Source organism: Emydura macquarii, unplaced genomic scaffold (assembly GCF_026122565.2).
Source record: "Emydura macquarii macquarii isolate MOO-44397 ecotype Brisbane River unplaced genomic scaffold, CSIRO-AGI_Emac_v2 contig_1253, whole genome shotgun sequence".
In the NCBI taxonomy this organism is placed as follows: Eukaryota; Metazoa; Chordata; order Testudines; family Chelidae; genus Emydura; species Emydura macquarii.
The window spans coordinates 57,298,593-57,318,945 of NW_027131390.1; the positions used below are offsets into that span (position 1 = coordinate 57,298,593).

The 20,353-nt window shown below is 40.7% G+C and overlaps 2 protein-coding genes across 5 annotated transcripts in view; one reads left to right on the top strand and one right to left on the bottom strand.

The window, feature by feature from the left end:
- Positions 1-832: 832 nt before the first annotated feature.
- NDUFB3 (NADH:ubiquinone oxidoreductase subunit B3) lies at positions 833-8,411 on the bottom strand. 2 transcript variants are annotated; one of them, XM_067548930.1, is made up of 3 exons: positions 8,277-8,411; positions 4,313-4,448; positions 833-1,114 (listed from the first exon to the last, which is right to left on the bottom strand). In XM_067548930.1, the coding sequence occupies exons 2-3, from the start codon at positions 4,444-4,446 to the stop codon at positions 958-960; spliced, it is 291 nt and encodes a 96-aa protein (XP_067405031.1). In that variant the 5' UTR covers positions 4,447-4,448; positions 8,277-8,411; the 3' UTR covers positions 833-957. The 2 variants fall into 2 exon arrangements, with proteins under 2 accessions (XP_067405031.1, XP_067405032.1); XM_067548931.1 differs by having other exon boundaries at positions 8,194-8,328.
- Positions 8,412-8,468: 57 nt separating this feature from the next.
- Positions 8,469-20,353, top strand: part of HYCC2 (hyccin PI4KA lipid kinase complex subunit 2) — a 96,533-nt gene continuing 84,648 nt past the window's right edge. For 2 of the 3 annotated variants that reach the window (XM_067548929.1, XM_067548926.1), the window contains exons 1-2: positions 8,587-8,705; positions 9,803-9,844. The gene's annotated coding sequence lies outside the window, so the exon portion shown is untranslated. Of the gene's footprint in view, positions 8,524-8,586; positions 8,706-9,802; positions 9,845-20,353 lie in introns of those variants that run through there. The other variant, XM_067548927.1, reaches the window with a different exon arrangement.

The following is a 20,353-nucleotide window of genomic DNA, read 5'->3' on the forward strand; positions in this document are numbered from 1 at the left end:
TAAGAACATTATCTCTTTAACATTACCTCACTGCATTGTTATCTTGAGCTATAATTTGGGATTTTGCCCCAAATCTAACACTTTCACACAAAGATCTCTAGCTTGAGTTACACGGTGCTTTAAACTTAAGCTATCTGAATTGGGGGGGGATTGTTAAACTAGAGTGCTGCTGACACTGTGAATGCAGCAGCTGAGTTAAAACAACTCAGCAGCTGCTAAACCAATCACTTAGTGTAGATCAAGTGTCCTTTTACAGTCTGGGGTTGCTTTTGCTTGAGCAAGCTTAGCTAATGGGCAGGAACTCAAGTGTACTAACTTGAGCTAACTGTTGAAGTTAAGACAAGCCTTAAGGCAGCATTTAAAAAGCTGTTTTTAGAAATTACATGTGCTCCAGAATTTAAGTTTGCATTTAAAAAAATAAGTCTTTAACCATTTGTTTGAACAGATAACCTTTAAAATGTGAAGCAACTGTGATGTCAGCCTGAATCTGCAGACAACCTGGAACAAGAGCTCTGAGGGCAGCTCCAATTCACTGTATGGAGTTCTCTCTGAAGCCTAATGTTAGTTAACTGTTCGCTATTTCACAGCTGATCAAAGCTTGCAAGAAAAGAGGGGCGATAGCCTATTGTGCAACTTTTCACAATACTATGAGTTTCAAATTGGTAGATCTTAGAAGAATACCAATACTATTTATCCCACTAGTTCAGTCAATGGTATGTACCATCTCATGCAGATCTTGTTTTCCATGAATCAAGTCTGGTTAAGATTTGGGAGCCTCTTTGGTAAGTTTTAGTTTTTTTCTCCAAGGAAAGATGACAAAGCCACAGAGATATGCTCTTGCCAATAAGAAATTTTAATAGGCATCTTTACATGGGCAACAAAAGCAGCAAGTGATTCTATAACATGTTTTAATTTAGAACTCTAAGAATAATTTTGAGAAGTTCTGCAATTCCATCTTCAGTGATGTCCCCCATTTTTCTTTGGAGGGAACAGCGTGTACTCAATTCCGAGAGCTACCACAAAGGCTACGAATCCCCACTTGAAACCTTTCATTAAAACCTCCGTAACAGTGACAGGTTTTGCATAGGCACCCATAAATCTCCATGCTTCATTGCTAGGAAAACCAAAACCGAAAGAGAGAACAAAGTTAGGAGATGCACTCTGATTACATATGCCAACACAGATGAGTTTATGTACAAAAAGTTAAAAAACATATTCCAAGATGTAAATTGAAAATGTAAAATTTCCATAGTTCAAGCACTCAAAAGTCAGGAAATATATATTTAAAGTTAACTCTGCTTGCTTATACATGTGTGGTATGCCAGCCTTTAATTACGATAGTACATGACTACATAACACTTTCAGTAAGAAAATAGATTTTTTCTGCAACTTCAGTTATACATGTATAGTGTCTTCTGTTCTAATGTGCTACTTACTTTCTGTATGGCAGAGAAACAAAATCCACGAGTCATTTATATACAAGATATGGAAGGAATGAGGCAAATGCTCCTAACCACTTTTGAAGGAAGAAGGTATAATTATCATTATTAGCATTACTAGAACATCTAGGAGTTTTAGTCACAGACCATGACCCAATTGCGCTAGGTGCTGTACAAACAGAACAAAAAGACAATCCCTGACTCAAACAGCTTACAATCTACAGTAATTGTAAAGCATTAAATGTTTTCTACCTTGAGTGCATACTGATGCAACTAATACTCAACATAGCCTGAATAGATCTTTCTGTGCTGTTTAAAAAGATAAGACTATGGAAAGCCTTTCTTTCTTTTTGTCTAAAGACCATAACATTCTGTCTTATGCAAGCCATTACCTCAGAGAATGTATCTGAACTACAGCTGTTACTAGTGCTTCAGTGATAAAATACTTAGACTTATCAGATCCACATGAGATATTAAGTTCATCACAAATAATATAGTCTGTTCCAGAAACAAAGCTCTGAATTCCACTGTCATAGCTGCAGAGAATACAGAGTGACAGCTAAGGAAAAAACAATTTCACAGAAGATAAGAACCTAAATCAGAACCATCATCAGCACACTCAATACTGACGGTCTTGATCAGAGTCTCAGAGTTGTCAAGGACTGAATGGTCTAGACACTCATCTACACTTTCTCCTGTGTAGCTGGTCTCTCTAACTTAGGGGTAAGGCACATTAGAAGGGAGGCTTGTTCTTTAGATGCTAGTGCTATGCACCTATTAAGTAGATAAGGAACTTCAGACTCCAAGACTATAAATCTGTATTCATTCACCAGGGCTAAATCTACATAGAAGTAGTACATAAATAAATTAGGCTACACTGGGCTTAGATTTCCCACTCTTTTGACAGGAAAAGAATATGGTGCCAATACCAACTAAAAGTTGGTACTAAACTAAAACTAAAAGTTTTGCCATTTTAGGATTCTTAGTACAAGATATTCTTCAGAAAGATGACATTAATAAATGTAGTAAACAGACCTTGATACGTCTATCAGATTTTCACTATTGAGACTGGTAATGAAACTAGTACTGGAGGCTTGTCTCAGTGTGGGCTTTAAGCATTACTTTATACATAATTCTGCATTAGGCAAAAATATGTCTGAGAGATTCAATACTTTAATCTACTATGAGATTCTGAATTTTGCCCCGTAGTCAATATTCAATAAATCCAGTAAATAACTTTTTTTTTTTTAAATCATAAACCCATGTTTTGAGAAACACAGCAATTTTTTTTTTAACTAGGAAAGAGAATAAACAGCACAAGTTTTTCTCAGTCCTATGCAGTATTTTGGAACCGTTTCAAAGCAATGTAGTTGGGAAGCATGTGCACAGAAAAGTGTGCATTAATTTATTTATGGCTATTTATGCCGCATTTTGGAAGAATGTGTTGGAGTATGGTCATTTTCTTATGATAGTAAACTCAAATCCCACAGAAAAGAGGAATATTATTGTGCTCCAGACAAAATAAATTTATTTAACTATATTGCATTGTAGAGCTGAACTCTCAAGAAATAGAAGCAAGCAAGCAAAAAACAAAACAAAAAAACAAAAAAAACCAAACCAGTGTCAGAGGCTTAAAAAGTAAGATTCAGAGCCAGCAGATAACTCTAGAAAGTTAATATTTGGTAAAACTCCTGGTAACATTAAAATATAGTCTCTAACTGTACATTAATGACTATGTCATACTCTTATAGACCTACACTATCTCCTGAACAATTAAAGGCTTACTTGATCCACCTAAACCCACCCACAATAGATCATAACAACAGATGATACAGCAATACCCATCCAACAGCTTGCTTTAAACACATGGTAAAAACACATAGCTGTGTTAGAGGAAGCAGATATGATATTTTCCTGTAGGACCATGAAACAGCTATTGGTAGGGCTTTTGTCTTCCTATAGACTGGGACAATGGAGTGTGAGGCTATGCCTCTTTTTATTCCCGAAGGCTGAAGAATGGTTAAGGAGAATGTTATATATTTCTCCTCATTATGACTCAGGTCAAAGCCCTGTCTCTACAGCTATCTAAATAATGTAGAATAGGGAGTAAGGTACCTCCCCAGTAAACCAGGATAGTTCAGGGAACCAAGATCAGGTCTTCCATGACTTGATTCACCTCAAGAGTTTTCTATATAATTTTCATGCACTGGTCAGCAAACAGAACAAAGTAGAATGAAACCCCAAGCCATCTGCAACTAAAATTCAAATCTTCAATTAAAGGTCCCAATTCAGCAAAACACTTAATCACATTCTTGATTTTAAGCACATGAGTATAATCCTGTTCCTACTCAGGAAAGCATTTAAGAACATACTTAAATTCCATTGAAATCAACAGGATTTAAGCCCATGCTTAAGTGCTTGCTGAATAGGGACAAGATTACTCACATGCTTAAATTCAAGCACTGTTTCAATGCCTGGCTGAATCAAGGCCAAGATCATGGACTCCCTCTCTCATCTTAAGTATTAGATAGAGCTCAGGCTAAAAGTAAACAGTGTGCATACATCTCCATTCTGCAGAACAATATCTGGAAGGACATATCTTCATTGCATCATAAAATATCACAAAGTATGGCTGAGCTTTACAATGTGAGGAGGCTCTTGGGATAATGCAATACGAACAACCTCTACACAAAAAATGAACTTCAACTAAATTTTGTATGTGCTAACTGATATATTGTATAGACTTTTTCCAGCTTTTTTGCTAACGAGAACCATCCACAATGACTACACCATAAGATTACAGAGAGAGAGAATGTGCATGAATGTGTGTGTGTGAGAGAGAGAGAGAGAGAGAGATGTTTTTTCTCACTTACCGACCCCATGGATCCCTGAGACCCCGCCTAGCCAGTCTTTCTTGGACATCCTGTAGTGGAGTACCCTCTATCTTCCATTGTTTATAATCAGGGAGCTCCATTTTCTCATGACTATGATCATGTCCGTGCCCCATGCCTGCAGGAATAGGTCCAGGAAAAAAAAAGCTCTTTCAAGGTGCACAATTAAGTTTTGTTTGAACACACTTCCAATGACTGACATTCTCCTTAGGAAAATTGGGGAGGAAAGGGAGAGAGATTTCTAACACCACAATACCACACTGAGGCAGCTTCAGCAATGTTGTAAACAATACTCTTCAGAATAGAAATAGATATTTTATTAATAGTTCTAATAATAATAACGCAGAGATACTTCACACTGTGTTTCAGAAGTCAATGTTCATGATTAGACATGCTATACTAGTTTGCCTAATCACGTCTTATTAGTAGCATTTGACCAATCTGTCGGGGTTCTAACTGTTCAGTTCACTTAACTCCAGTGACAACTAGTGTACCAAAGGCAACATCCTTCAATGATAATCATTGTAAGGAAATTTATTAACACTAGCATTATCTCCTTTACAGAACAATGATAATTTCTGCTCAAAGAGACTATTACTATGTGGATTTTCAGATACACAGCAGAACACATTACCAGTGTTGCCCAGGGAGATGGGAAGGATTTACATATGATTTAAATATATAAAAACAAACATTGCAGGACATTAAGATGCCAGATTTGGATAAATTGACATTGTAATGTCATTGTAATCCTTTCACAGATGCTAATGTGTTTTCAAAAACGCTGTCTAGCATAAACATTTCTAACGTTTTTAACTGAAATATTTCATGTTGGAAATCTTTTTATCGCTTAGGAAATCACATTATCATTTTTTCTGAGCAATAATCCATTAAATCTCCTTATTTGAATAATTTTAAAACAGTCATGTGGCTTCAAAAAATCTCATACTGGATGATGAAAGAATTTACCATTTTAGAAGACACTCTTTTAATACTCTAATTTAATGCTACTGTGGCTTAATTCTATATAAACTATACTCTAATAAACCTGGTTAGTCACAACTTCTTTAAAATAATGTGTTAAAATACTTGGAAACCAAGAGGGGGCAAGATGGGGAAGAGAGAGTTCGTGTACATGCGTGCATATGCCTCTCTGTCTCTCTTGTTTTCATCAGAAATTCCATCTCCATCTGAGAAACATTCCCAAGAAAAGTTATATTGAAATCCAATGTTTCTGCAAAGTTTCAGTTTTTGACAAATCAGCATCTTCCAAAAAAAGGTGTTGTCAAAAAAAAATCCTGACCAGCTCTACTTATTGCAAACATAGTACATGCAACTCAAATCGATGTTTTGAAACTTAACTATTTAATTTGAGAGAGACAAGGTGTAAATCTCAGAATGCATGAAACATTGCAGTCTGTCCTCAACTGTTTTATTGTACAAAACAACAGCAATATTTAGAAGTATGTCAAATCTAATTATTTTTGGAATTGGTACCTACTGCAATTTGTATGCCAGCTGGGACAGGCCAGTAACCTGCTTTCTTAAAAGATCATCTCTCTATCAGAACAATACTGTTGCCACTGACATCAGCCAAGGTACATGTGGGCCCCTCAAATTTGAATCTCACTACCCTTCTTTGGGCTGAAACAACTCTAGTTTGTTTACCTTCATGGTATGTTGCAAACTTCATTTTTTAAACTCATACTTTTGGAAAGGTGATGTTGGACAGCTGGTATCTGGGGATGGGGAGTACTTCAATTTTTTGCTGTAAGGGGTTAGTCCATTATCAAGTATCTGATGGGAATCGGCTACATTATTCTCTGTGGTATGCGAAAATGTACAGAGCATGAGAGCATCTTTATGTACTATTATAAACAAACAAAAAAAATAGTATATGACATCTTGTTCTTAATGGATTTGATCAGACTAATCAGAGTCAATGTAATCAAACTATGAAAATGTTTAAAGCCCTGACCGAAATCATAGATTTTTAAGGCTAGAAGGAATCATTGTGATCGTCTAGTAGTCTAACCTCTTGCATATGACCAGCCTGCTCTCCATGCCCTTGGCAAGTGCACAGGAGACCAGTTTGGGACTCACCAACTTAGATAAATCAACATAATTAATCATCTTAATATTTATTAACAAAATTTAAAAATTATTCAACTCACATGAGGCTTACAAAAACAGTGTTTCTGTCAATCAAATTAGGGACATTGGCTCTACAAACCTATATTCTAATTGACTGTTTGGACTAATGATAGCATCACAGGTGCACACCAACCCCTAATGGGGCAGATTTGGCACCTCATCACTGAAAAACAAAAACACAGACCTCAGGGCCAGATCCCTAGCTGATGCAAGATATCATAGCTCTGTTGAAGTCAATAGAGCAACACCAATGGCCCATAAACAGGTAGAGGACAAGTTGATGTGGGTGGAAACAAAGATAGTTATTTCATAGGAGGGAATGTATTTTGATCTTATGAATTTTAAATTGTTGTATGAATATTTAGAGCTTTGGATGGACTCCTTTATAAATAAAAAATAATGATGAATGAAGGCAATTTTGGGGGATGGCGAAGACAGGTACTTACTGAGTGAAAGTAGGAAGAGCTTGAGGAAAAAAAGCGACAATTTTAAAGTGCCCTCTCTAAAAAAAAAAAAAAAAAAAAAAAAAAAAAAAAAAAAAAGCACCAAGATGTCCTATCAGCAGGGGTTTGTAACTTCCACATTTCAACACACTTTGTTATAAAAGCTAAATTAAAAAATGATTCAGTATTCCTAATTTTTAACAGAAGTGAGTTGACAATAGTGCTAAAAATAATTGCTTGAAAAGGCTTCCTAGATTTCTGGGGGACCAGAAGGAGATGGTGTCCTAAGAATAAGAAAGCTTGAGAGAATTAAAGGTATCAATAACTATATATATTTTCCCATCAAAATAGTAAGTGATTTGTATAGCCTTTCCCAGTTAATCTTCTACTAGGAACCATTTTTTCTGAGTGGAAAGATACACTGCATAACTGCACCCAATTTAAAAAAAAAAAAAAAGATTACATCTAAAAATCAGTGAGCTATTACACAATAGCAACAAAGCACTGACACAAACACACAGGCTATTAGTGCACTTTTTAAGTGGTTGATAGCACAAAGCTAACAACCAACAGTGCCAACAAAGAACGCTTGAATACTTATGCAATGTTTTACGTACATAAATCTCCAAGTGCTAAGTCTTTTACACAGCATCACACAGCAGTTCAGTAGCAGAGACCGGGTGGCCTGGAGTGGCTCCCAGTCCCCTGCTCTACCAAGAATGCATTGCCTCCCACACACCCCTTTGTGAAGGTGATTTATTTCTGTGTCTTGGTATAGATTTAGAGTCCCAGTCCTAGCAGGAAATCAAAGTCAGAAGAGGCTACATGATAACCTCCCACCCCCAGTCACTGAAATGTAAATAAATTACACAAATGCAAAATCAGGTATGGGGGAGGGGGCAAAATAAGGTGAAGCTGGGAGGGGCACAAGGGAGAGAGGATTAGGTAACACCGAAAGCCCGGGGAGAAGGAAGAGAAACAGCATGGGGGATGGGCTGGGGAGCACCCGGGGTCTAGGGGGAGTTAGGTAACGCAGCATGCCCAAGGACAGGGGCGGGGGTAGGAGAGCATGGGGGAACATATGGGGGAGCTGGGAAGAGGATTAGGTAAAGGTAACGCAGGATGCCCATGCCCAGGGACAGCGGAGTGGGGGACAGCAGGTGCTGCGAGCAGGCCCTGGCGCAGAGAGCATCCTCCGGCGGGGGCCCGCTCTCTCCAGAAGGGATGGGCTAGAACATCAAGCAACGCCCGGGGCCCAGCCCGCACCTGCGTCCCCCCGTAGTTTCCGCCGGGCCCGGGTTGTCCAGTATCACAAGAGACAGAAGCAGCGAGCACTCTCGTCCCACTACCTGGCTGCTCCGTGACCGTGACCTGCCCGGTCAGTCAGACGCACTGCGCAGCCAGCAGAGCACTCGCACTGTCCAAAGGAAACGGAAGTCGCCCTACCGACCAACGGACCAGTTCCGACAAGGAACGCCGCCTGACGCGTGCGTTCCGGGAACTTTTCCGGCTTCGTCCCTGGCCGCTCCCAGCCGACGCTGAGGCCCCGCCCCGTTTCGCCAGAGCCGCAGCCGTAGCTCTCGGAGGTGAAGCCCGGTGGGTTTTCAGCTTCTGTGCCTAGAAGCCCTGAGCCGGCGCACGCGGGAGAGGCGGGGGCGAAAGCAGCCAATGAGCGAGGCGCTTGTTGGGGGGCGCTAGCTGCCCAATGGGCGGGTGCGTTGCTGTGCTGTTTGCGAGGAGGCAGGAAGGAGAGAGGACGGAGAGAGAGGGGGCGGCAGGTACCGGGAACAGCGGGTGGGGGGGGAGTGGCCGCTGCTCCCCTCGCTGTAGCTGCGGGGCGGGGTTGTCTGGGGTCAGGCCCTGACCCTCCCGGGGGCGCGGCATGTACCCCCCCCCCATGGGCTGCAGGGGACCCGCCGGACCCTTTGCTCGCGGCCGGGACAGACGGGGACAAACGGGTTGGCGCGGCACCGGCACCGGCACCCTGGTCTCCCATTGTCTGCACAGGTGTGCGAGCAGCTGAGACACCGGCACTCCACAGGATGCGGGGCCCCGTATGGCACCTGCCATGGCACGCGGGGACCCCTTCCCTCTCCCAGTGTAGACCCGTCCCCCTGGCACTGAGAGACCCTTCCCCTACCCCGTATAGACCCTTGCTCCTGGCACTCAGGGACCCCGTGCCCTTCGCCCCCCCTCCCATGGAGACCCCTCCCTCTGGCACTCAGGGATCCCGTGCTCTTCGGGTCGTTCATCGTCCCCCCGTGGAGACCCCTCCCTCTGGCACTTGGAGATCCTGTGCCCTCCCCCCCGTGGAGACCCTTTCCCCTGGCATTTGGGGACCCCATGCCACTCCATGGAGACCCATCCCCCTGTCCCCATATTGCCTCCCTGTGTAGACCCCTCCCCGTGGCACTCTGGGACCTTCCTCCTACAGACACTCTTCTCTGCGCCTCTCCTTTACTGACATCACAATCCCCCAAAGACAGAGGGATCTAGCTCAGGAACCCTGTTCCCAAGAAACACAACAATAGTTGTGAGAAAAGCAGAGAATTTGGCAGGACAAATACACAAGCCTAATGATAGTGACGTTTCTGTATCTACAGGTTATGTAACCTCTCTGTTATACTCACATGCACACTGACACTCTCCTACAGAAAGAGCGACACAGAATGGGAATGAGATCTGCACCATACAGATCTCTATGGAGATACTGATACTCTCTACATGCACATACCATACACATGCTTATAGTCCGAGAGAAAAATGTATGTAATTGCCCTGGTACTCAAACCAAGAGAGCGAGGGAATAGATTTTTCTTAAGTGATAGATTGGATTACTGGATTTCAATATAGCATCAAATATTTGTTTTCTTAGGAAGAGTGGGGAAACATGACATTCTGGACTCTACATTGAAAGGTATGTGATGATTTGGGGTATCTTTGTTCAGAGATTTTGAATGTAATTACTGTTTTATTCCCTTAGCTGATTGCCACAAGGAATGTGTTAAGAGATTGATTAACAGGGATTCCATGATAACCTTTGTGTGCCATTTGCCATTTTGAAGAGTTAGTTGTATTTGCACCTGGTTAGTGCAAATTGTTTTTCCCTTCATGACTGAGTATGTCCTTGCTTTTTGTTCTGATCTGAGAAGTAACTGGTAAACAGCATAATCATTATTAAATTGTAAATTTTACTATAATGCCATTTCTTGTGGCAGAGTACATACATTGGAATGATTTACCACATATTGCTTTGTATGGGCATAAGCCTGGGTTTGTAGCATGATACTGATCGAATTTTAACATGGGTTTATTTAGAAGATTCTTTTCTCTTAATATGTACATATTTAATTTATTTTGGGATTTCAGACTTTGCTTTTGTTATTAAGGTGCTAAAGTAGAGGGTGAAGCCTGGAGTTTTAGTAGGAATGCTATTATCATATCAACAGTGAAACTGTTCTGGGTAGAAAGCCAACTGGTTAATCTAGACTGCCTCTCCCTGGTGTTAGAGTTTAATATTTTTCACTGTGAGATAAGATCTGTAAGATCCAGGGCAGACTCTTCTGTTCAGTGGATGCAATGTCAGAGCAGTGGAAGGCAAACATGTTTGCTTTCTTTGGTTGGGTTTTTCATAGTTTGGAAAGTGAAGGTTTTGAGTACATAAGGAGAGGTTCATTCATCTACCTGTGAAATGCCTCCTTTCATATTGTGGCTAGTGAATGTTATTAGGGACTTGTCTGAGGTTACTTATTGTTGAGGATTGCTGTTTCAGTCGGAGGGAAAGTTGCAGGTGATTCTTAAACCTTTTGTATTCCAATCTTTTTTTTTTAATCTTCCTTTTGAGGGAAAAGTTATAACGAGCTTCTGGTTCATGGTTCAAGGACTGCATTGGACTAGTTTGTTGATCTCCCAGCAATGGACAGAGGCCACATGTCCATGTTGATGTACTTAAGTGTGTCAGCAGCCTTCAGTGCTACTGATCATGAAAGTTGACTCTTCTCTGCTGAAAAAAATTGAATTTATACTGGTCACAGAGGTCTGAGGATTATGTTGGGCAGTTATTCATCTTTACAAAAGGTTCTGCCTTGTGGGGTTTAACAGGGTTCTAGTCATTCCTTTTTGCTCAAATATGACAAGCTGCAAGGGCAGACTGTGAGGCCTTTTGTATTGCTATGCCATCAGTATGTTTGTGTTACTCCTCTCTAAACCACTTTCTCATTCAACCTAGATATTTCTGTTTCCTTATTTTCCTATTATTTGGTTAAAGTATGGACCTAGGAAAGGTAGATGAGGTGATTTTGGGATACTGGAAATAATTTTGAGGAACTAGCTGAGGATGTTTCTCCATCACCAAATGAGAGCAAAAGTCTGCCAAATTTGCAGTCTTGATCTGTGAACCTTTTCTCAGATGCTAATCTTGCCACATAGTTATCCATGTCTCTGTTACCTCTGGGCTGGACTACTGTAATCTGCAGAAGGGGCTAACCTTGAAAATCATTAAAAAACTTCCGCTTGTTCAGAATGTGCTGCTTTCCCTTTAGGAAGGGAAGGCCCCTGAGGTGACATTATACAAGAGGTCAGTACTCCTTATGGGTTACTAAGGCCTTGTCTGCACTACAGAGCTTAGAGCAGCACAACTGTACCAGTGCAGCTGCACTGCTGTTAGATCACTCATGCAGCCACTCTGTGCCGACGGGAGAGCTCTCCAGTTGGTATGATAAACCCAACCCCACGAGCAGCAGTAGCTATGTTGGTGAGAGAAGCTCTCCTGCTGACATAGCGCTGTCGACTTCAGTGCTTCTGTTGGTGTAACTTATGTCGCTAATGGTTATGTTTTTTCACACCCCTGAGTGAGATAAATTACCGACAAAAGTAGTAGTGTAGACAAGACCTAAATTGGTTTTGCAATTCTAAATGTTGTTAATTTTTTATACAGATTAAACAATGTAGGATCTTTCTGCCTCTTTGCCTGTGTCCAGCAATTATACTTGTAATTGGCTAGGGGAGGCTCTGCTCCCTTTCTCAAGGTGGGGGACTGGTGACAGGGTTTTCTCGGTATATGGGTAACCTTGGTTTTGGAATTTGTTCACACTGAGAGCCTGTGAGAGCATCAGACTTGCAACTTAAGGATTTCATGCAAGATATGGCTCTCTGGTCTTGCTCTTTCTTGCCTGTGTATATTGGTATATCCCCATCATCACTGATCTGTCTTTAATGGTATATTCTCCAGGGTTTTTTTTGGTAGAGTGAGGTACTAGATAATTGAAAGGGGATAATGTTGAGGAATAAAGTATTCCTCATTTTGAGAAAACAATGTTTTATCTTCCTTTTGCAATGGATAATTTATATTATTGTATAATATTATTATGTAACTCAAATATGCATCAGCACACTCAGTGTGTGTTTCCTGGAGTTGCACATTATAATGTCCTAAAATTTATATTTTAATTTATCAACAATTCATTGGAAATTATGGTTAACAATGGAGTGATATGGTCCCTCATTGTAAACAGAGAATTGGAACAATAATTTCTCATCAGTTCTACAAGAATTAGAAACTGGAGTGAACTGGAAAAATTATTGAGTGAAAAAAATGGCTTAGTGATAGAAATGGGTTAGAAATTAGTTATATTCTCAATACCTGAGAAAATAAACATACTAGGGATTGTAGCATAACTACCAATCACTGCGTCGGCCTAGAAGTTTTACAGAGCAGTACTACTCTCTCTCCTGTCTTTGGCAACAACTTCCCAATCTTTCAGAACAGCATTTGGGTCTATGGCCTGGTCTACACTGTGAAGATATGTTGACGGAATGCGGCTTCTGTCAACCATATAATGTATGCGTCTTCACGGGCTGGTCAGTTCCGTTGACTTAAATCATGGGAAAATTCGACTTAATAAAACCACTTCCGCAAGTGGCATAGTGCTGAAATCGAATTGTTTGGGTCAAATGACTGGCAATGTAGGCGGAGTGCAGCGTAAATCAATGTAATTGGCCTCTATGAGTTATCCCACAATGGTCTGCTGTGACCATTCTACATGTTCGCACTCTGCTGCACTACAGCCACGTACACAGGAAACAGCCCCTCCCCTCAAGCCCTGGAAAATTTTGAATTCCCATTTCCTGTTTTGTCACCGTGGAGGGAGCTTGCCAGTAGAAATGATCATAACGACTGCATGCCCCAAATGCTCTCCAGCCTGGAGTCGACCTGAGGTCTTGGATCTCATCAGTCTGTGGGGCGAAGAGTCTGTTCTGGCTCAGCTCTGAGCCAGCAAGAGGAATTTAGATATTTACAAAAAGATATTGTGCATCATGTTGGAAAAGGGGCACAGGAAGGACGTGCAGCAGTGCTGCGTTAAAATCAAAGAGCTGAGACAGGCGTATCAGAAAACTCAGGAGGCGAACAGTTGTTCTTGCTTGTCATCAAAGACATGTCGCTTTTATGAGGAGCTGCATGCGGTGGCCCCACCACTGTACCAACACTCAGCATAGATACCTCAGGAGAATCCAGGATGAACGAGGAGGACTCTGTGGATGAGGAGGAAGAGGAGAACGGGGCAGGCAACTGGGGAATCCATTCTCCCTGAAAGCCAGGAGTTGTTTGTAACCCTGGAACAGCTCAACTGGACACAGGACAGTGAGTGACAGATGCTGGGGAAGTAACATCTGGTGAGTATGTATTTCAAATTTCATTTCTATGGTTATCTCCCCAATCCAGCTTCTTGTTATATATATATTTAAAACAAAAAACAAAACAAAAAAAACCTGAGTGTGATGGTGGGGATGTGCTTCCTCGTTGTTAATTCACCTAAGCAAGAGGTTTCCCTGGAAAAGAATGTTTATGTGCACAGGGATGCTACAAGAATCCTCCATAGATATCTCCAGGAATCTTTCATTTAGGTACTCTGTGATCCTTTACAGAAGGTTTCTGGGGAGAGTAGCTTTATTTCTTTCACCACGATAGGACACTTTCCCCTACCACTCTCTTATTAATTGTGTAGACATCATCGCTGAACACAGCATAGCAGCATAAGGGCCAGGTCTGTACCCAGATGCTTGCAGTAAATCTTCCCTTTCCATCTCTGTTACCCTCAGGAGACTGATATCACTCATGGTCATTTAGGGAAGATGGTGCAAATTTGCAGTACCTGCTCCATATAATAGTTTTTTTTCCCCTCTGCCATGGGAGGTTTTTTTGTGGTATGTAAACCGCAAGTTACAAGACAGCACGTGGTTGCGATGGGTCTTAGGGGTTGCAAGACAGGTGCCCACATATGGTTTCCCCCGGGGGAATTTCACCACCATCCCCATACCCCTCCCCCCCCCACACCCTCTGTACTGCCTTTTCAAAATACAATTTTTGAGAGGATCAGGGGGGCGCAACAATCCTGATGGTTGGGGAACTATGGACTTATGCAGCATGCACTATGGGGATTTCCCTGAAATGGATGCACCAGCCCCTTACTTACCATGGCTGCAACGGTGCTAAGACCCCTGCAATAGGTAGAGATTGGAATGATAGCACAGAGCTGAATGGGCTCAATGCCTCTCTGGCAATGGTGTGCATGCGGCAGAGTGAAGGGCTTCGAAAAATGACACGGAAAAGCATTAGTCTGTTTGTTTGGGACAAGTAGAGAGGGGGAGGGAGGATGTTGCATCATGAGAGGATGACAACCTTCCCAAAAGCCACTGCGGCTAGTTGCACCGTGGGATAGCTACCCATGGTACACTGCTTCGATTGTTGACCCAAGCGCGGCTAGTGGGGGCGCATTCCCCCCATGCAATGAGCGTGGTGTGATCATGCTCTTGCGACTTCTAAAATTCAGCAGGTGAAGGTTGATTTAAAATAAATTGACTTCACTCCACAGTGTAAACATACTCTATCCCATATAGTATATTAACAACAGCTTGGTATCTTTACAGAGGGGCCCAGTGTGTTCACCTGATGAATTCTGGGATTTATGCTGGCGGTGATCAGATCAAACTTGTATTTCCATGAAGAAGTTCTATACCTTTCCTCTTATGTAAACTTTTCCTGCCATGAACTCATACCAGATAGTGGAGTTAAATGCTTCCCCTGCTGAGCGATCGGTAGCAATGTACTGTGACCTAACTGATCATAGGAGTAAGCTACATCACCGTCTTCACGAGCAATGGACCAAGTTAGAGATTCAGTACAACCTCAGGGCCACCATTTCGACGAGTTTGATTTTGAAATGGCACAAAATTATTCAAAACAGTTAAAAGAACTAACCCTTTTCTGACTTACTAAATATAGTTTTTCACAGTAGTCTCTTTTTGTGGTAATTCGTGGATTTAAATTAATATAAAACTGTACGCTCAAAGAAATATTAACCCCTGAATTGTATAAACTGTTCAAGTGTTTCTTGTATAGCCTAGATATAACTATAAAGTAGTGATAATCATTTGCTGAAAACAAAATGATTATTTGGAGAATACCTTTATTATCTGTTATAAAGGTACAAGAACATGTATATCTAGGATTCTGAACTTGAAAAACAGTTTAGCAGTTTTAAAAAGCCATTGTTTATGTTGGCAGAGCAATTGGAATAAGAAAGAACACCTGGGAAATCAAAATATACTTAACAAGCATTTTTCTTCTTAGTGGAATCCTGGGTTGATTTCTAGACTTGAAATGTAAGATTCTGTGCAGTAAAACAGTACTTTTATGTAAGTAGAATGTTGTTAACCAGCACAACCATACCATATAACATTCTTCACTACCTGAATAGATCTATAGTAGTAGTCTGTTGCGGCAGAAAATATAGAAACCTTGAGCAGAGCCAGGCACAATAATCATAGAAAATGTATAAACTTTCTACATTCTTATAAGACAAGCTCTAGATTATCTTCCACAACTTCTTGTGCTGCCATCAGCATTCATCCGCCAATTGTGTGCTCTTGTGTCAAACCTAATGTGTTTGGGTGCAAGGTTATTTTTTTCTGTTCAGTGTGAGTAGACAGAGAAGGTATATAGTAAATTCTCTCTTTGGCACATGCTGCCTGTTCTAAAATCTTGAGTACATCTATAGTACTACATGAACAATAATTAGTATGCAGCCAGAAGGATATAATTGCCCAACAAATGATGTGGCCACTTTCAAACTCAAATACAGTATTGCATTCTTTGCTTTATGCCCATATAATGTAATCAAGGCCCGATGTACTCTGTAGAACACTTGAACTGAATTCCATCTCAGTGTCAATATATTCTCCTGCCATGAAATATCCTCCATTCCTAACCCTCTACCCCCTCAAAAAAAAAACAAAAAAACCTCTGGATCATATTTGAAAATACTGATCAGTGTGCAATTCACCAATGATTATTTTCATTAATGGATATTTTTTTTCTGTAGTCTCCAGGCTGTAGTCTGCACTCACTGAGCCTTGGTTTCCATTATATTGTCCAGGCAGCTAGCACAGAACCTCATTCTCCTCCCCCATGTGTACCATGAAAATAGGAATTGTTAGATGGTTTCAGTAACCCCTTTCCCTGGTCCTTGCTTGCTGCTCTGGTCTCCAGGTAGTCCAGCTTGCCACCTGTGCTTCTGGTTTCTCCTCATTCTCTGGCTTCAAGCTGCCCTCCATGTCTTGTTCCCTGACTCCTTGCTACATGGATCTATAGAACAATGCAGGGAGCATACACTGTAATCCAATTTACTACTCTTTTTTGCAAAAATCTGGAGAGCAAGAGGTAGCTGCAACCAGTCCCAGCAGATCAAAGATACAGAAAACAAACTGTCAGGTGATTGGCTGCAGCAAAATGGTGAATGCTGTTGCAAAAATGCTGAATTCTGTGGCTTTTTGGAAAATGCCAAATTCTATGACTGCAGAATAGTGGCATAAACAGGGCCCTGGCTAAAATGAATGGAGCAATTCTAATCTCTTAAAGCTGTTATTGCAGGCTCTCTGGAGACTTGAGCAGACATTATCATATTGGTACACATTCTGTTCATATTTCAGAGGTTCTCTCTACAGCCATCAGGACTGGAAATGTGAAACTGAGATTCTGGTGTACAGTTTTGTGACAAAGGGTGAATTCTGTAGAAAATTCCATGGGTATGGAATTATGGAATACATGGAGTTCTGCATGTAATCTTGGTCAATGGATAATTACTTAATGGCTAATTGCTTATATTTTACAGGGTTAAATAGTGAACCCAGATAATTAGGTTGATATTCCAAAATGTACAGCCCTTTTGGTACTTATGCTTTATGATTCACTAGCTCTTTGAGTGTGTGTGTGTGTGTCCATATATATTCCACTGAATTTGTTTGTTAAATGAGATGCAGGGCATGGAACTCTTGGGAGCTGGTTGAGTGTGCAGTGTAGTGATTCATACAGGGCAATGGTGTACTGTACTTGTTTGTTTACTAAAATTATTTAATATGTAGTTTAAATTATTAGGTTTTGTTTTCTGCTTGTCTCATGTTTGATTCTCATTTTGGGATAAGCTACATGTGGCCTAAAGGACTTTAAGGTTAAAGCTCTAAGGGATCTTGTGGTCCTATATGGCTGTTCAGAGGATGAGACAATGGGTTGAAAGAGTTTTAATTGGCAAGAGAATCAGTAATTGGATTTCTCTGCAACAAGTATTAATGCTTGCAGGGATTCCCTTTCTTAATATATATTTGGAACTGATCCACTAGTCAGTTAGCCTAAACTAAGAGTATACCTCTAACAAGGGAAGATGCAAGAATTTAATGTCTGCCTTTCTTCCCTTTGTCATCGCGTGAGTTTGCATTGTGTGAGGTTTTTTTTCTAAAATAAAATAGAAAATTCTCAGTGTTTATTTCCTGAAGTGTTCCTTTCTCAATGCTGTATATCTGCTTTGACTTATCTTGAAAATAAGTTGCAGGCCATAGCAATTCATATAACTGTTGTTAATTTGGTGGTAGACGGGGCTTGAAAAATGAAGAAGGCAAACTTCCTAGCCAGGGTGAAAAATGACCTGTATTTCCATGTCCTCAAAACCACATTGTCTGTTATCTAAAGAAATAGAATTCTGCGTTGTACTGTCTGTATGCTATATTTAGTTGTAACATTATCAATTGCTGCAGAAAACCATGGCCAATATTCAATTAAACTCAATGTTTTTCATCAGGTAATATATTATCTAAATAATATTTCACCAGTTGTAGAGCTGGTCAAGCATCACAAAACAGTATTTGTTGAATAAATTAATTGACAAATGCCAGTGAAATTAGTCAAATATCATAACTAAATGCTATTTGACTAGTATGCTTAGTCTCTTGTTCTAATTATAACTTCTTTCCCCTTCTGGCTATATATATAGAAAGGGAAAGAATTATAGTTTGAACAAGAGATGCAAGTGTAGATATGTTTTTTACCTTCTTCCCTATATTTTCTGCCCACAAAATTTCTTTCAATACTGAACTGCTCTTCTGTCTGGTACCATCAGACTCCCCACTCACTGTCTCTGCTACCCAACTCACATGTATTGGGCTTGGAAATGAATAATGGGGATGTGGAGGAGCACTATCCTGAGACAACACCCAGGTGAGGAGCCAATGCCCTCAACCCTCACCTGCTGGGGATTCTTGGATTCCTATCAGGGTGTTGTCCATAGACCGCTGCTTAGGGGTTTCATCTTTAGATCATCTGATCAGTTAGGTATCTGATAAATTTGAAAGCACCCTCTTCTGTAGCTTGATGGGGTAGAGAGAGAGTGTTCTTCTCTTCTTGTTTCCTCCAATCCCACCCAGAGCCTCCTAGCTGTTATAGGGGTAGGTGGAATAGTCTCCAGTATGTCACCCTTCTTTGAGTCTTCTGGCTGCTGCAGTGGGAGTTTGTATCTCCAAGTCCAGTTTTTCTCAAACTGGGGGGTCCTGACCGAAAAGGGGGTTGCAAGACTATTGTAGGGGGATTGTGAGAGCAGCAGCTGCTGGCTGGGCACCCAGCTCTGAAGGCAGCGCTGCTGCCAGCAGCAGCGCAGAAGTAAGGAAGGCATGTTATGGGAGGGTCATCACAGCCTGAATATTTTCAGAGGGGGTTCCAGCAAAAAAAGGTTTGAGAACCCCTGCTCTAATCTCTTCATTCCTCGATTATCAGATTTCTGTGATCGGAAGTGAGGTGTTTCCTACTTTATTTCTTCCCAAGCCTCCCTGGTTGGATCATCCTCAATAGTGAATAGCTCTAAGATCATCTCTCTTGTTGCTCATAGCTTTCCTGAGCAACAATAGATTGAAATTAACCTGATTTTTCAGTTTTACTGCTGCCTGCCCAGGTTCTAAATAGCAGCAGTGTGTTACTGACAAGATTCTGAGCAATGACAAGGGCACTGGAGCTGTCCATCTGCAGACATAGGAAGACAGCACTGCCTCTGTTTATACTTGCTTCATATTTGGAAGGTTATCTTCAAAACTTTTTTTTAAATGAGATTTCTATTTAATAAAGTGCAAATTCTGCAGAAATCGATGACATTTATTCAGGAAAGCTTCAGACAAGTCACCAAATGTCACAGTGTTTGCTACCAAAGTAAGACACACATTTAGAAATAAATAAAATACTCAGCTTTGAGTTTTGATGCTATCTTAGATTTAGTAAAAGCCAACATGGGAGTTTTTCAGAGAAGGAATTGCAGTGTTTTAAAAAATGGGGATCTACCACCCTTTTGGGCTTTGGAGGTGGACATTCCATGTGCATTAAAGTAAAACCTATATATAATATTCTTTTTTCTAGTCATTGGCATTCCCAAAATGTCTAATCACAAATTAATTAGATACCACGTGACATGTTTAAAATTAAGTGATTTTATATTTGGCTGAACACAATTTCTGTGCTGAGGCACTGACATGATGAGATTTGAATGTTGAGATGAGCCTCTCCTTATTTGCTTTGAATCCTTGGTCTGTCCTGTCAAATGACATACTTGGGCTAGGCAATAATTTAAAAATACTTTGTACTTGATTCTGGGAATGTACTTGTATAACTCCTTTGTATCAAGATGATTATGTTCACCTCAGATGGCTATTTAGAACAGATTGAAAGTAGTGTTGGCTTACTAGATCTTGTTCAGGGAAAATGTTTTCTAACTACATTGGAAAAAGTATTCGTGGCCCTTTTTAATTAGTTATTAAAACAATATTAAGGCTAGCAGACTTAAAGTTACCCTATCAGCCAACTTGCTTTTGGTGTGTGGGTCATTGCATGAGCAGGTGTGTGCCTGTCACTCCATTTCTACAATCCGCCTACACCCTTCTGGTGTGCAGCAGGACATTAAGAAACACAAAAATCTTGCTCTAAAATCTATATTGGGAGTCATGAGTTTCCAATCCCCTGGGTGTTTCATGTCTAATTTCGGGAACCTTGGGTTTGTGAAGACCGTGACCTAAAGTGAGTTATTCCTGCAGGGAATTAAATGAAAAAGCATTGAGCTAC

Bases quoted from the DNA above. Each gene is read 5' to 3' on its own strand.
- NDUFB3 (XM_067548930.1), bottom strand. From the start codon at position 4,446: ATGGGGCACGGACATGATCATAGTCATGAGAAAATGGAGCTCCCTGAT. The intron at 1,115-4,312 runs GTAAGTGAGAAA...TGGTTTTCCTAG, and splicing joins CTCAGGGATCCATGGGGTCG to CAATGAAGCATGGAGATTTA.